Raw genomic sequence first — 15,851 nt, forward strand, 5'->3', positions numbered from 1 at the left:
TGATACATTTGAGCTATTTTATGCAAATAGTTGTGAACTATTTAAATTTCCTACTTCATTTAGGAAGATTTAAATAATTTTGTATTTTTTTATGTTTCTTAAACACAAATTTTGCAATAGCATACAAAGGTAATACTATCTTTGGGGAATGTTTCCCTATATAAAACAATGAAAATAAATTTTATTTAAAAATCTGATACACTGCCGGGCAGTGGTGGTGCATGCCTTTAATCCCAGCTCCTGGGAGGGATAGGTGGGTGGATTTCCAAGTTCGAGGCCAGGCTGGTCTACAGAGTGAGTTCCAGGACTGCCAGGTCCTGTCCAGAGTGGGTGGGGGGAGGGGGGAAATAAATAAATAAATATCTGATACACCTACCTTCAAGTTCTAAAAAGGTAGCATATTTGCATAAAGCTGATCATAACCTAAGCATATCAGTTTTGCTTCCTGTTTGAATAAAAACGGAATAAAGTATATCCAAGAGTAAATGCTGATACTGCTTCCAAATGACATTTGAAGACTAGGAGGAGGAGCATTCCATCATCTAGCCCTGGGGAAGCTGTGAAGAACAAGAAGCAAGTCTGGGAATCTATACAGAGTTCAAGGTCAGCCTGTGGTACATAACAACACCTTCTCTCAAAAATATCAATTTCTAAATTAGTCTCTCTCTTTAGAAGCTACTATGGAACCCAGAAAATAATTTAAAAGTGCTTTTCCTTCCCAAAAATCTATCTTGAGAAAAAGGAAGTTCTTTTTTAAAAAAGCGAGCGTGTATCTATCGAATTGCAAGCTCATCTTGATTTGTATTTGCACCTGTATCTCTGATTTGCAAAAGACGATGCGTACAGTTTCAAAATAGCAAAAATGTCAGTTTGTAACAATATTAATCTGTGGTTCAGCACTCTATGCAGTAGACCATGGTGCCTTGCAAATTTGGGCTCTTCGCCGTGTCTAATCGTCCCTGTAGTTAATAATCTCTTTTTATGCTTCTTTAACCGTGTAATTCTTAATTGTTAAGAGAAGTTGTAACTGTAAGAAGCTCCTTCCCTATGCAAGACTTCAGTTACTCCAGCTTTCAGGCGCACCTCCCGGAGTCCCGGCTCCCCGCGCAGAGCATCCCGCCCCGCTAATAAACAGAGTACGAGGTTGGGCTTCTGGAGCACTATCAACCTTTCCCCGTCCCACGCAAGCCTCTAGAGAACAACGTCATCCTTGTCACACTTTTATTCATCTTTGGGGAAAACAAGGGGTCTTTGCCAACTTCCTTGTCACTTCTGCGTAGAACTCGCACATGCTTAAAAAAATAACGGCCTCGCGAGTTTCCTGGCTAGGTTAGGTAGATGACCGCGCCCTTAAGCGGCGAGGCTCACGGCGCGCGAACTCGCACCCGCGAGGTCCTCCCCGGCCCAGGACCCGACTGTCCCCGCCCCAGAGGCTCGCTCCGCACCCCTCCGGAGGTAGCGGCCGCGGCTGGATCGGCGCGGCGGCTCTTCCGGCTCACGCCCCGGAGCGCAGAGACTCGCCTTCCCAGCAACCTCCGCGCTCCCCACCGTGTGGCTCACACCGCGTTCCGTGTCCTGTCACCTCGGCTCGTGAGCCGGCCTCGCGCTCCCACCCCGCTCCCCGGCCCCCCGCCCCCGGCGCTCCGGGACTCCCGCGAGTTCCAGCCCTGGCTTCTGGCCCCGGCGGCCCCGCCCTCTGCCGCGCGCGCGCGCTCGCGCGCTCGCCGCCCCGCCCCCGCCCCCTGCGCGCGGCCGCCCCAGCCAATGAGGTTCGGGGCCGCGTGCGCAGATTCAAACGGCGGCTCTTGAGGGAGGCTGGGCGCGAGATTCGGCGGTGCGGACAAAACCCTGCAGGAGGCTGCGAGTGCTGCAGTGCTGCTCGCTGCGGGGAGAGGGCGGGGGTCGGCGCCCGTGACGGAGCGGCGCAGGGCCGGCAGCTCCGAGGCGGAGGCGGCGGCGGGCGGGGCGGGCGGAGGGCGGGAGCACGCCTCCTGACATGTCCTGGGCATCCCTGGCCGGGCCGGGCCGCGGCTAGGAGCAGCGGGTCTTGGTCCGCCCCTCTGTCCCTCGGTCCCGCCTGGCCCTGACCTGACCAGGCCTGCTCTCCGCTCTCGGCCGCCTGAGGGAAGGAGCGGGGGAAGCGGCGGGAGGGTCTCGGAGAGGGCGCCTCGGCCCCAGGCTGGAGGAGGCTGACCCGCGTCCCCGCCCAGCCCGCGCCTATGCGGTACCTGAAGGATGGCGAAGAGGTCGCGCAGGTGGGTGCCATGCCCCCGGACCCGGCCTAGCCGCCCCGGCTCGACTCTTGCTCGCTGTCCTTCCCTGCTGGTCCCCGCTCCGGCCCTCTCGGGCCTGGGCATAGGTTTTCCTATTCGGTGTCCCACACGCGCTTCGGCCGCGCTGGCCGGAGCGCATCTATCATAGAGACCGTCATTATTAGGGTGCTGTGTGTGTGGAGGACTCAGTCTAACAAATGCTCAGCTTGCTGCTTTGACGGATTCTCCCACAGCTCACGCCCAGACTCCTAACTTCTCACAGCCACTTACAGGGAGGTTTCTTGCCAGGTAAGTTTGTGCACTGTCAGGGGATACGCCACGCCGCGCCGCGCCACGCCACGCCAGGGGAAGTGGTTGTGACTTGAAATGGGGTTCTCGCCTCTGACTTAATCGTGCCGAATCAAAACAGGATCTCCATGACAAACCTGGGCGGGGAAATCTTGAGAAGGGAACCTGCTAAATCTCCCACGTGCACCCTGCTGTTCTGAGCTTTTTTGTTTGTTTGTTTGTTTTTTCCTCGGTAGTATCTTCTGAGGACATTGTTACATTGTTATCATTGAGTAAACTTGATCCTTAAACCATTGTGTTTTAGTTACTTTGTATCTCAAGTATTCCGGTACGATTTTATCTGTTTTGTAACAAGTAGGACACAATGTTATCGTTGTTGAAAGATGTGGTGGAATGTCTTTATGCACCTAACTTTTATTTTATGCTATTGTAATAGCTACTCCTAAATTGTGTGGCATAATCAGATGACAGAAATCTAGTGTCTCAATTTTCAGTATTAAGGAAACCTGAAAAGTATTTGTCAGAATTTTCAAATACTTCCGTTTATCTAGATCCAGCCTCAAAATCTCAGAGTTGTATTCCCTGAGCTGAAATTTAGTACTGGGAGCCATCCATTGCAGATTTTGATTTAAAATAACCACGCATAAAATACTTGGCTTTATTTATTTTTCTGTATGTAAGTTGGTTCTGAAATTTTCAATATAAATTTAATTATGACATACTTTATGTGTATCGGCTGCAGAATAGATTGTACATTGAAGTGTGCATATATACATACACCCACAGGCACACTACCTTGGTCTTTTGCCATTTTGGATGAGATAGTTGTAGGGTTTTTTAGCAGCACCTTTACCTTTACTCAGTAGAAGACTGTAGTCCTTTTTCCTACAGTCGGGACAACCAAAACTGTCTACAGATGGTGCCACATATCTCTGGGGGGATGGAAACAGGACCATGCAGGTAAGAACTGCTGATCTACAAATTTTAAAGACTTAACATTCCCATCTTCAGAAAACATGCAGATTTAAAAATAAGATTGCTGGAGTACTTCAAAGCCTTAGGCTTTTTGAATTTTGAAGTCTAACAATGCTTTTAGATGATGCAAAGTGATAAGTGAATGTTCACTTATCTACTTAGAATCATTGTTAATCTCACTTGAAAAAGTATCTTGGCTAATTCTGTCACATGATTTAGTTTAAAGCTATTGCTAGACTCGGGTTTTTTTTCTTGCTTTTCATGTCACAGTTGATCTTGTTTCCTAATAGTAGGCTAAAGAGAAATGATTTAACAATTACTTATTGCAAATTATTTTATTAACAGTACTGTGATTTTTGACTGCTAAACATTAATTATACTATTGACTTTTATTTCTTGCTAGATGTGTATAATTGAGACAATATAACGTAAATTTGAGACAATGGTGTAAAAAGTTAAAAGTTTGGAGTAATTGTGCTTAATGAAACTAGACTTCTCTAGGAGTATGTAGATAGAGGATGTGGTGAGAAATCACCATCTCTGGTCTGTTTCTTTGGATTTTCTTCAGTGAGTTCCATGTTCTATTAAACTTCTTGTATATTTAAATATGATTCATGTATTAGAAGATAATGAAATGTTTGAGGGTGAAATACATTATTCATTGGGCTCTCTTCTTTGGCTGAGAATCTTAGTATATATGAGTGCAGTATGAAAGAGAAAGATCTTCAGTATACAAACACTAAGGTGAATGCAATGTTTTGCATAAGGATAGAGGCATAAATATAGTAGACTTTTTCTACGTTATCTGGGAAAAAAAAAACCCAAAACACCTAAGAGCAGAAAATGTTTACCCTAAGTATGAAACAACTGAATGATGTAGGTTCTTTTTAGTTTTTTTAATGCAGTGCAAATTGCAGAGTTTGTCACTAAGATTTGCATATAGAAAAAGGTTATGTAGTATTGTGACTTAAAATAGTTTTAGAATTTAATGGGGGTTTTAATGATATGATTTACAGCTATTTCTTATATTGGGATATCTATTAACAACATGCATTTGATTTTTAAACATTTTATATATAGTTTTATTTCATACTTAAATTTTTAAAAAAATTTTTTTGTTATGTGTGTGCTCATGTGTGCTCATGCATGAATGCATGTGTGCCTGCGTATATGCAGTTGTGCCAGGGTGTGAGAGCTGCACGGACAGTTATCTGGAATTAGTTCACTCCTGACATGGTTGACCAGAAGATCACACCCAGATTGACAGGCTTGGCAGCAAACATGTGCTGAGTCATCTTTTCTGCCCTAGTTTAGTTTTTAAAGGCCAATTAGACCCCTAAAAATAAGTTCACAATAATTTTGATGCTGCAAAGCCTACTTACTAGGTATAGGTTAAGATATTTGTACTTAAGATGGCCAATGATTAAATTAAAATGATAAGATGAAAGCTAGGTTCTAGGTTTTTTCATTAGTGGTGTGTGTGTGTATAGCAGCTTCACTGTTGTTTACAGAAACATGAGTGGAAGTGAATGAATACAAAACTATAAGAAAGAATTGTTTTTGGAATTTTTTTTGTGTCTTTAACTAGCAATATTATTTTTGGAAAGTAGATCAAATCTATTTCAGTTTTTATTGGTTAATATAAGGGATTTGGACTCTTTAGTCTGTAAGGTAGCTTATAGTTTTAATCCAACTTTTTGAGGACTTTCATGACCATCCTGTTTTGTTTAAAAATATACATTCTCTAAAAGAATTAAAAATATTATCCATTGTTTTTGTTTATGGATATTATATAGATTTCTTTTAAGTCTTTATTTCGATGATGTTTATAATATTAATGGTCCCAGTTATCTGAAGTCAAACTTTGTCTTTCTCTGATAAGGCTAGTTTGCAGTCTAGAGGTGGAAGCCAATTTCACTATATGCAGTACAGCATATTAACCACTGGGTGGCCTGATTTCACTTTCTTAAATCAGCTTGGTTAATGGCTCATAAATTGAGTGCAGTTGAACTGAAAATAATTAAATATACAGTTGCTCTAACCTCAAGAAATTAAAGAAAGACTTTTTTTTTTTTGAGACAAATAGGGTCTCACTATCTAGTACTGGGTAGCCTTAAATGCACTGTCTTACTATGTAGCCTGGGCTGGACTTGAATTTGTGAAAAATCCTCCAGACAAGAGCCTCCCAAGTATTATGATTACAGATATAAGCCATTATGACCAGCCTTGTTTTTTATTTTTATTTTTAAAGATTTTTAAATTTATTTTATGTATATGAACACACTGTCGCTGTCTTCAGACACACCAGAAGAGGGCATCAGAGCCCATGAAAGATGGTTGTGAGCCACCATGTCGTTGCTGGGAATTGAACTCAGGACCTCTGGAAGAGCAGTCAGTGTTCTTAACTACTGAACCATCTCTCCTGTCCAGCCTTGTATTTTTTTTTATTATAAGTATTTGAGACTTGAGGAAATTTGGATTAAAAATGTGATCAAGTTGAGGCAATTTTATTAGAAATTTTTAATTTCTCTAATTTCAGACTAGAGGTTACTTTTTCAGTAAACTATATTTTTTCTTTGTTTAATTCATCTTTATTATGTTGTCTGTTAGTCTGTATTTTTCCCAAATGTTTTATCTTAAAAAGTCAAGTATAATTTATATATTGATACACAAGTAAAATCATGACTATCTCATCCTATTAGCTTATAATACCCAGACATGTTCAGACATTTTTGTTGTTTCATAATCTTTATTACTTTATTTACCCATAGAACAGTTTTCATTAAAAATAATTTGCTTATGTATTAAAAATTTATAGAATTAACATTTTCCTGGTAAAGTGTGGTGGTGCACATCTGTAATACTAGCTTTTGGAAGACAGGAAGGGAGTTCATTAGTTCAAGGGCAGCCTAGGTTATATAGTGATTTTAAGGCTACCTTGAAATAGTATTTGCTGGGCGGTGGTGGCGCATGCCTGTAATACCAGCACTCTGGGAGGCAGAGGTAGGCAGATTTCTGAGTTCAAGGACAGCCTGGTCTACAGAGTGAGTTCCAGGACAGCCAGGGCTACACAGAGAAACCCTGTCTTGAAAAAACCAAAAAAAAAAAAAAAAAAAAAAAAAAAAAAAGAAATAGTAATATTTGTTTTAAAACCAAACAAAACCAAAAAGAAAACAACAACTAAACCAGTAACACCACCTTTTAAAAAAGAATATTTTTCTTGACTTAAGAACAGTAACAGTGATTGTGGAAACCAAATACTAGATTGGTGAGCTTTTGGTTTGTAATTAGAGTAACATATTACTTCTGCTCTTCTCTAGATTAATTATGTTAGAGTAGAAATAATTTATTTGACTATAAAAGTAGAAAGTTCAAATTTATTAAATCATTACCTATTACCAACACTGATTTCTGCGATACAAAGATGCCCCCCAAATGTTGTAAAACATTGAAAAATGATTACATCTATCTTGGTAGTTTCTAACTACTACTGTTGAGAGGTAGAATAATTTCATTGTTAATTAGTGAAAGTGGAACTTTGGCAAGGTTACACATGAATATTAATCCTTTTCCCTTAACATTTTTTATAGCTGTGTATGTGTTTATGTGTGTATGTCTGTGTATGTATGCATGTGCTGGAGTCAAAGAACAGCTCTCAGGAGCCAGCTTTCTCCTTCCCGGATGTGGGTCCTAGAGATCAAAACTTAGGTTGTCAGGCCTGTACAACTGTCTCAGAATCATCTTGTGGCCTTTTCCCTTCTCCCTTCTCTGTAGTAAATCATAAGCATCCTTAGGCATCTTCTTGTTACAGTTAGTGAAACTGATACATTTCTAGGCTTCTTTGTTACATTACTAGAAATTGTCTCATGTTTTCAATAACCAAGTGTATATAGAAATAGCTTAGGACTAGAGACATAGCTCCATGCTCTAGCTTGTCTAGCGTAAATGAAGGCTCTGTGTTCAGTGCTCATCTCTGAACGTAAACATCAAAACAAAATAACTCTGTGAACAAAAAGTTTATGTCAGAATGAAGAGGTAGATTAGTTAAATGCTAGGAAAGTCCCATGGTAGAGATGATTGTACTTTAATATTCCCTGTTCTTACCTCATCCACTCAACCCAGCTTCCTGAATGCTGAGTGGATTATATCACTAACTCTCTGAAACTGATGACCATGTTAAGTGCAAAACAAATACAACCTCATGTAGAAATAGAAATTTCTCACAAAGTATGCAATCAAAAGATAGGTTTTTTTGTTTTGTTTTGTTTTGTTTTTGGGATTTGGTTTTTTCCGAGGCAGGGTTTCTCTGTATAGCCCTGGCTGTCCTGGAACTCACTCTGTAGACCAGGCTGACCTCAAACTCAGAAATCCGCCTGCCTCTGCCTCCCAGAGTTCTGGGATTACAAGCGTGCGCCACCACCGCCCGGCAAGATAGTTTTTTTTTTTTTAATTTATTTTATTTATATGTACACTGTCTTCAGACACACCAGAAGAGAGCATGAGATTCCATTACAGATAGTTGTGAGCCACCATGTGGTTCCTGAGAATTGAATTCAGGACCTCTGGCAGAGCAGTCAGTGCTCTTAACACCATCTCTCCAGCCCAATAAAGTGTTTTAAAGTGGACAAAGTTTTAGAAAAATTACTCCTTGGTGACTAGTCTTTTTGATCAAAGTAATAAATTTGTAACTCATATCCTTAAAATATTTTGATAAAAGCCTTAAGGTGGATTTTGCACAGATAAGATATGATATAGGTATATTTGATTATTAAAGATCTATGCAGGCTCATTCCTAAATTAAAATTTGTTGTGGCATAAATATAACCTAGTTAAAAATAGTTTTGAATGTGCTCTGACAGAAACTCTTGAGATCAGAGGGGTATGAGGACAAAGAGCTCGTGAGAAGCACACCTGACAGTTTTTTTTTAGGGGGGGGTGTCAGGAAGTGGTAATGGTGTGGGGCATTTCTAGGAAAGGTTAGGCTAGGTTGTAGATATTCTCTATGTAGACTCTATTGTATACTGAATTACCTTTAAGTGCTTGTTTTAGCAGGTTCTGCTTCTTAAAATTCTACCACTTGGAGGTACATTTGGATTTTAACAAATAAAAATGCCTTCTCCCTCCTTCTATAGCAGTGGTTCTTTATCTTTCTAAACTGCAACCCTTTAAAATATATGCCTCATGTTATGGTGACCCTCCGAGACATAAAATTATTTTATTACTACATCATAACTGTAATTTTGCTCCTATTGTGAATTGTGATGTAAATATCTGATATGTGACCATGAGGGGTCACAACTCAGTTTGAGGACTAAGGTTCTAGAGTTTTTGTTTGTTTTGCTTTTGTCTCTTTTTTCTTGTATGTACTTTGAGATCACATTGGTATTGAGGAAGGTAGAACTTTTGGATAGGTTGAAATTGAATCTCACAAATTTTGGAGTATAAAGCAGTTTAGAAAAGTAGAAAGAATAAGGAAAATCATTCGTTGGTCTTACACATATTTGAATGGCAGGTATCGGGCTTGGTTTGGGAGGTGAACACAGTAACCTTGGTCTTATACCACTGACCCTGCCCGCTGATTGGAAAGCTGGGAACTGTGATCAGCATTAAGATAAGTGCAGATACTCTGTAAACTACAGCATGGAGCTTTGTCCTGTTAAGTGGTGCACTTAGAAATTTGAAATCACAAAACCTTGCTATTGTGTGTTCTTGGTGAATTCTGTATTTATGTTAGTTGACGTTGGCTGCTAAACAGGTATTTTCTTTAATTAAACTTGTGTGTTGGTTTGAGGCATAGTTTGACAACAATATTAAGGACTAGCAAATTATTGTTATAATATAGACATCATAGCTAAGAGACTGGAGGAGTTTGATGTTTTGTCTGCACAAATATGAAGAATTTTGGGCAAATGGATTTGACAACTCAGAGGAAATTAAGGGTTCCTCCATAGGGTGTATGTATATGTGTATAAAATCTAGACCTTGCTTTTCATGAGATTGAATTTTTTTATTGCATTTAGATATTAAAAGCCATTGGTATATTGCACTATTGGCATATATTTGGTATATGGCCAAATCTGATATTTGATATCAGAATGAATTTTTTAGGAGCTAAATCTAGTAAGTCAAAAACAATTTTGAATACTATTAGACCATCTATTTACATATGTTGAATCACTTTTTCTTAAAGGTAGGTGATATGACCTTACAGTCTTACAGTCATGAGAAGTTAGTATATTTAGGGTTCTATAGTTACAACTTGAACCTTGTTCTCATTTCAGAATGCACTTAGGTTAATCTTTGGTAACTTCGAGTTTCTTAGCATGCTCTCTGCAGTTTTTAAATGTATTCTATATATTAAAGTGGTTGAATAGTGGACTTTAAAAGTCATCCATGCCGTATTTGTGCGACTTTGGGAAGAAGTTACCCTTCTAAGTCCAAGTTTTTTTTTTAACCCTGGAAAATGGCAAATAGTGGTACTACTCCTTTCTTACAGTTGTGGAATTTGTTTTCCTTTAATAATATATTTAAAAATTTCTTTTTGATAGGGTCTCACTATGTAGCTACAGCTAGTCTGGAACTTCCTATTTAGACCAGGCTGGCCTCAAACAGATATACACCTACTTCTGCTTATGGAGTGCTGGGATTAAAGACCTTGCCTTACAAGGTTTTATAAAAAAAATATTTTTTACATATGGATGTTCACCTGCATGTATATATGTGCAACATTTATATGCCTGGGAAGCCAGAAAAGGGTGTCAGGTCCCCCAGAATAGTCAGTTGCAAGCCAACCCAGACAAGTGTGCTTAACCCCTAAAGGATCTCTCCAGCCTCTGTTGTGAAGTTTTAAGAGGGACATTTTAGAGACTGTCACAATCTTTGGTCTGTAAAAAGTTTTAAATGTTAGAGTATTGTTTTCAGATGCTCTGGCTACTTAGTGACATCCAGTCCATCGTCATGGAGGCTGCATTCTCTAAAATGTCTCCCTCCTCCCTCCCTCCCTCCTTTCTTTCCCCCCCCCCCCTACAATTCAGGCTCTGAGCTTGTAGTCCAACTTATTTTTGGAGACGGTGTTTCTCACTGAACTTGCTGATTTGCCTTCCCCAGTTGCCTTTACTTATCTTTTTTTCACAGGTCTCCTTCCTTTCTCCAAGTCTCTTTTTACTTTTATCTCACATATATTCTTGTACCACCTAATGTTCCCATCTTCCCCTTTAGAACTTAATTTTTGTATACTCTTATTAATATTGTTACTGTATTGTTTATTCTGAATAGCTTCTTTAGTCATGCCTGCATATACAGACTCAGTTCTTTAATTAAATAATTTAAATGAAATTGTTTAGCTTACATTCTACCTTCTTTTGTAGTGAGGACGAGGATGATGACCTTCAATATGCTGATCATGATTATGAAGTACCTCAACAGAAAGGACTGAAAAAACTCTGGAACAGAGTAAAGTGGACAAGAGATGAGGTAGTTACCTGGCAAGAGTCTCACATTCATCAGTTAATAGTATTATAGTCATAAAAGGAATTATGAAAACACTGTGAGGAAAATGATCAACTTAGTTGTGCATTCTTTTTTAAAAGAAATCATTGACATGAACAGTTGTTTGATTTTGGGATTGACTGAAACAGTATCTATAATAGTGGAGGAATTTGTGTAATAGTGACTTTAGTTCTTAAGTAAGTACCAAGTATGACTTAAGAGGATGAGAATATCATCTACATAGCAGGGGTGGTGGAAATATTTCTAATTTTTATGCCTCTCAATAGGATGACAAGTTAAAGAAGTTGGTTGAACAACATGGAACTGATGATTGGACTCTAATTGCTAGTCATCTCCAAGTAAGTGAAATGTCAAACGTTGTATTTCTCTAGCAACATGTCTTTATTTAAGACATTAGTTTATATATTCTATTTTTCAGAAATGTATCTGTATAGTTCAGGTTTAATTCCTTAAAACATTTGGTTAAATTATTTACTGGTATGTTTGTAGTTGTTTGCTAATGGTTTATTTAGAAAGTAATTTTCTTTTTCTTTATCTTTTTTTGTTTTTTGGATTTGGTTTTTTTTTCGAGACAGGGTTTCTCTATGTAGCCCTGGCTGTCCTGGAGCTCACTCTGTAGACCAGGCTGGCCTCAAACTCAGAAATTCGCCTGCCTCTGCCTCCCAAAGTGCTGGGATTACAGGCGTGCACCACCACCGCCCGGCGAAAGTAATTTTCTAATATAGGTTGAGTATCTCAAATCCAAAAATGAGAAATCTAAAGTGCTCCAAAATCTATCACTTTTTGAGTAATGATACAGAGCCACAGTAGAATGTTCTATACTTGACTTAATGTAATACATCACAGTAAAAATGCCAGGTGTGCTTAAAATGTTACTGTTATTAGATTATGTATATGAGGTAGATAGGAAGCATAAATAAGTTTCATCTATAGTTCTATCCCCAAGATATATCATTTTATATATATGTACATATTTCTAGCTCTCCAAACTGAAATCTGAAACAATTTTAGTCCCAAAAATTTTGGATAATGGCTGCTTAACTTTTTTTTTTTACCTTTTGGTTTTTCAAGACAGGGTTTCTCTGTGTAACTCCGGCTGCCCTGGAACTCACTCTGTAGACCAGGCTGGCCTCGAACTCAGACCTTCCAAGAGCTGGGATTAAAGGAGTGTGCCACCACCGTCCAGCTAATGGCTGCTTAACTTGTAAAGCATTTATTCAGGAGCCTAAAAGGACTTTTACCATAAAACAAAAGTGGCATTAACTTTTGGTAGAACTTCACAAATATTTGTGATAAGTGGTTTTATTTTATTTTAATTTTTGTGTGTTAGAAATTGAACCTAGGGCCTTGCAAACTCAGGCAAGCACTTTACTACTGATCTATGTCCTCAACTGTGATGTATGTGAAAATATTTTGAAGAACTTTACTATTAAAACATTTTGACAGCCAACCAAGAAAAATTTTAGGTTTATCATCTGATGCATATATTTCTGAGTATTTTTATTGATTTTTTTTTTCTTTTTTGAGATGAAGTCTTAATATCTACTACTGGGTAGCCTTTAAAGTCACTATATAAATAAGACTGGCCTCAGACAGATAGATATCTGCTTACCTCTTTCTCCTGAGTGTCAGGATGAAAGTTATGAAGTATCTTTATGTATTTATTATTTTACATTGTGCTTGTTCATCATACCAATATTCACATATTATTGGCATGTAATTTTATAAAATATGAACGTACTTCCGCATGTACTCAATTGTTTCTTAAGAAAATGTGAGTTGTTAGATAAATTAGCTATATTTTAAATTTTAGTGTTGATTTTTTTGTTTGTTTCAGAAACAAGGTTATCTGTGGTTTTTTGTTTGTTTGTTTTCATATAATCATAGTATCTCTCAGTGAAACCTGAAAACTGAGAATCAAATAATGGGGGGGAAAACAGATTATAGAGTTAGTCTAAATTGTATTCAAAAGTTAGCTCTGTTAATTTAGAGAAAATACTTCTTTGGCCTTCTGCTACTTGCTTCTATAGTATTGTGAGAATTACAAATATGAAGAAGGTTGGCATAGTTCCTGACATTTAGCATTTAATCAGTAAAAAACAAGCAAAATTAGGAGTTATGTATACTAGATTTAAACTAGCATTGATACAGGTTATATGAAAGTTATTTTGAAAAAAGTAGTAGCTTTAAATAGATCAGCATTGATATATAAAAGCCATAATGAAGAAGCTCAAATTAAATAAAAGTAATGAAGTCTAGTGATACAAAGGCATTAATAGAGAAGATATCTGTGTGCATCCATTATATATATTTATATAATCTATAGTCTTGCATATGAGCAGATAGTTTTATAAATTATAAATTGGTAACAAAATAGGTATTATTTGTTATCTCATTAATACTTTTTTTTTTTTTTTTGGATTTGGTTTTTTTGAGACAGGGTTTCTCTGTGTATCCTTGGCTGTCTTGGAACTCACTCTGTAGACCAGGCTGGCCTCGAACGCAGAAATCTGCCTGCTTCTGCTTCCCAGAGTGCTGGGATTACAGGCGTGCGCCACCACCGCCGGCTTCGCATTAATACTTTGTAGATACTTGATCATAAACATATTAAATAAGGCTTAATTTATTTATCACTTTTGGAATTTAAGCTGTTTTATTTTCTCTCTCTCTCTCTCTCTCTCTCTCTCTCTCTCTCTCTCTCTCTCTCTCTCTGTGTGTGTGTGTGTGTGTGTGTGTTAGTCACTGGGATTAAACCCTTGTGCATGTTAGGGAGCACTCAGCCTCAAAGCTGGATCCCGAGTTCATTTTTTTTTTAATTTTACTTATTTTATTAATATGAGTGTAGCTGTTTTCAGACACACCAGAAGAGGGCATCAGATCCTGTTACAGAAGGTTGTGAGCCACCATGTGGTTGCTTGGAATTGAACTCAGGACCTCTGGAAGAGCAGTCAGTACTCTTAACTGCTGAGCCATCTCTCCAGCCCCCCAGTTCATTTTTTTAAAAGTGTCAACCTTTAACCTACTTAATTGAAATATAATGTGTATCCTCTATAAAAATGTTTCATGTTTTATTGATAATTTAAAAGGCATAATTTATAAATATACTTTTACTACCACATAGAGCCTAATGATGCCTTTAAGATTCTTTTAAACTTGTACGAATCTGAGCTGCTATGTTAAGTCGTATATCTGCTTCATATAGTTTATTCCTGTCATTTATTTCTCAATTCTGGATTAATTTTTTATGGACTGTGTCTTGCTGCTTGCTGTATTATAAGGGTGGTGCATATCTTAATTTCAAGTATACTGTTTTTAATTTATAGCCTAAACCTATGATTAATTGAAAGAACAGAATTGGGATTTTAGGCATGTAAAACAAACATTACATGTAAAAGTTTGATATTGAATATGTTGTTGATTCATATTTTGTTGATATGGGTATACTTAAATTTGGGCTAATTGACTTCCTGGGAAACATTTATTCAACAATAAAATTGTTCAAATTTTTTCAGAATCGTTCTGATTTTCAGTGCCAACACCGATGGCAGAAGGTTTTAAATCCAGAATTGATAAAGGGTCCTTGGACTAAGGAAGAAGATCAGAGGGTAACATAGTCATATTCTTTTGAAAAAAATTTTAAGTTATTTATTTGTGTGTATATGTCTGGGGACATGTATGTATATGCATCCTTATGCCACAACTGACATGTGGAGGTCAAAGGATAATTTGTGGGAGTTAGTTCTCTCCTTCCACACCCACGTTTGGGTCTCAGGGATCAAACTCAGTCATCAGGTTTAATGGCAAGTCCTATGGAGCCATACCTTGTCCCCTGTTCATATTCTGTATGTTCACTGTACTGATGGGTTAGATTTTAATGGATGGATGGGTTTTTTTATTAACATGGTTTAACACAAAGTGTGATGTGTGAGTGTATGCTAGGGTTGGAGATGAACATACATGTATTGCATACATACATGAGGAGGACTATTTTAGGTGGTGGTTATTTCTTAAGACAGTATCATCTGGTATTTATTTTTATGCCATAGGGTTTCATTTGCCTTAAGCTTGCCAAGTAGGGGTAGGTTGGTGGGCCTGTGAGCATCATGGGTCTGCTCTTCTGCCCCCCTATAAGCTTTAAAAAATGTTTCTGGGTACGGAATTCAGGTCTCCATGCGTGCCAGGAAAGTACTTTAATAACCAAACCATTTTCCCCAGCTCACACTTAAAGTTTGTTGGTACTGTTCTTTGGAGGCTATGTGCATAAGAGTTGAATGTTGAATTTCTTGAAATGTAACTTTCTCTCTCCTAGGGCAAGGATGTAAGGAAACAACTTATAATAAGTACTGTCCTTTTTGAGAGCTTCATTTACAAAAGGAAAAATACTTTAAAGTTTGGTTTAACAACATTTTAGGCGTAATTTCCTATCAAAATTTAATTAACATTAAAAATAAATTTTAATTTTATTTTCACATTTAATAACTTGATAATGTAAGGAAATCACTCTTAATTTTTCATCTTGACCTTAAATGAATCTCATGAATTGATAAATATCAGGAGGGTTTGTAATAAAAAAAACAAAAACCAATTATTTGTGCAATAAAAGTTGTTGAAGAATAGAAGCATCTGCTTTCTACTAGGAATTGCTTTTTAATTCATATCCTTAGCTTGCCTGTTGCTAATGTGTCTGTGGAATTAGAATAGCCTTATACCCATAAGAACAAACAAAAGTTAATTCTTGTGGCTCAAGACTGATCTGATTTTTCTTAATAGGCGATGATAAATTTTAAAATATGAGCTCTGGGGCTA

The 15,851-nt window shown here is 38.0% G+C and overlaps 1 protein-coding gene across 5 annotated transcripts in view; it reads left to right on the forward strand.

The window, feature by feature from the left end:
* The first annotated feature begins 1,987 nt into the window (after window positions 1-1,987).
* The window catches only part of Mybl1 (MYB proto-oncogene like 1), a 35,640-nt gene continuing 21,776 nt past the window's right edge, over window positions 1,988-15,851 (forward strand). The window contains exons 1-4 of one of the 5 annotated variants that reach the window (XM_052175977.1): window positions 1,988-2,255; window positions 10,904-11,009; window positions 11,312-11,383; window positions 14,558-14,650. In XM_052175977.1, coding sequence (XP_052031937.1) covers window positions 2,236-2,255; window positions 10,904-11,009; window positions 11,312-11,383; window positions 14,558-14,650 — 291 coding nt within the window. In that variant the 5' untranslated portion in view covers window positions 1,988-2,235. Of the gene's footprint in view, window positions 2,256-3,385; window positions 3,522-10,903; window positions 11,010-11,311; window positions 11,384-14,557; window positions 14,651-15,851 lie in introns of those variants that run through there. The other 4 variants (XM_052175980.1, XM_052175976.1, XM_052175978.1 and 1 more) reach the window with 4 other exon arrangements.

The sequence above is a fragment of the Apodemus sylvaticus genome, chromosome 3 (genome assembly GCF_947179515.1).
Source record: "Apodemus sylvaticus chromosome 3, mApoSyl1.1, whole genome shotgun sequence".
NCBI lineage: Eukaryota > Metazoa > Chordata > Mammalia > Rodentia > Muridae > Apodemus > Apodemus sylvaticus.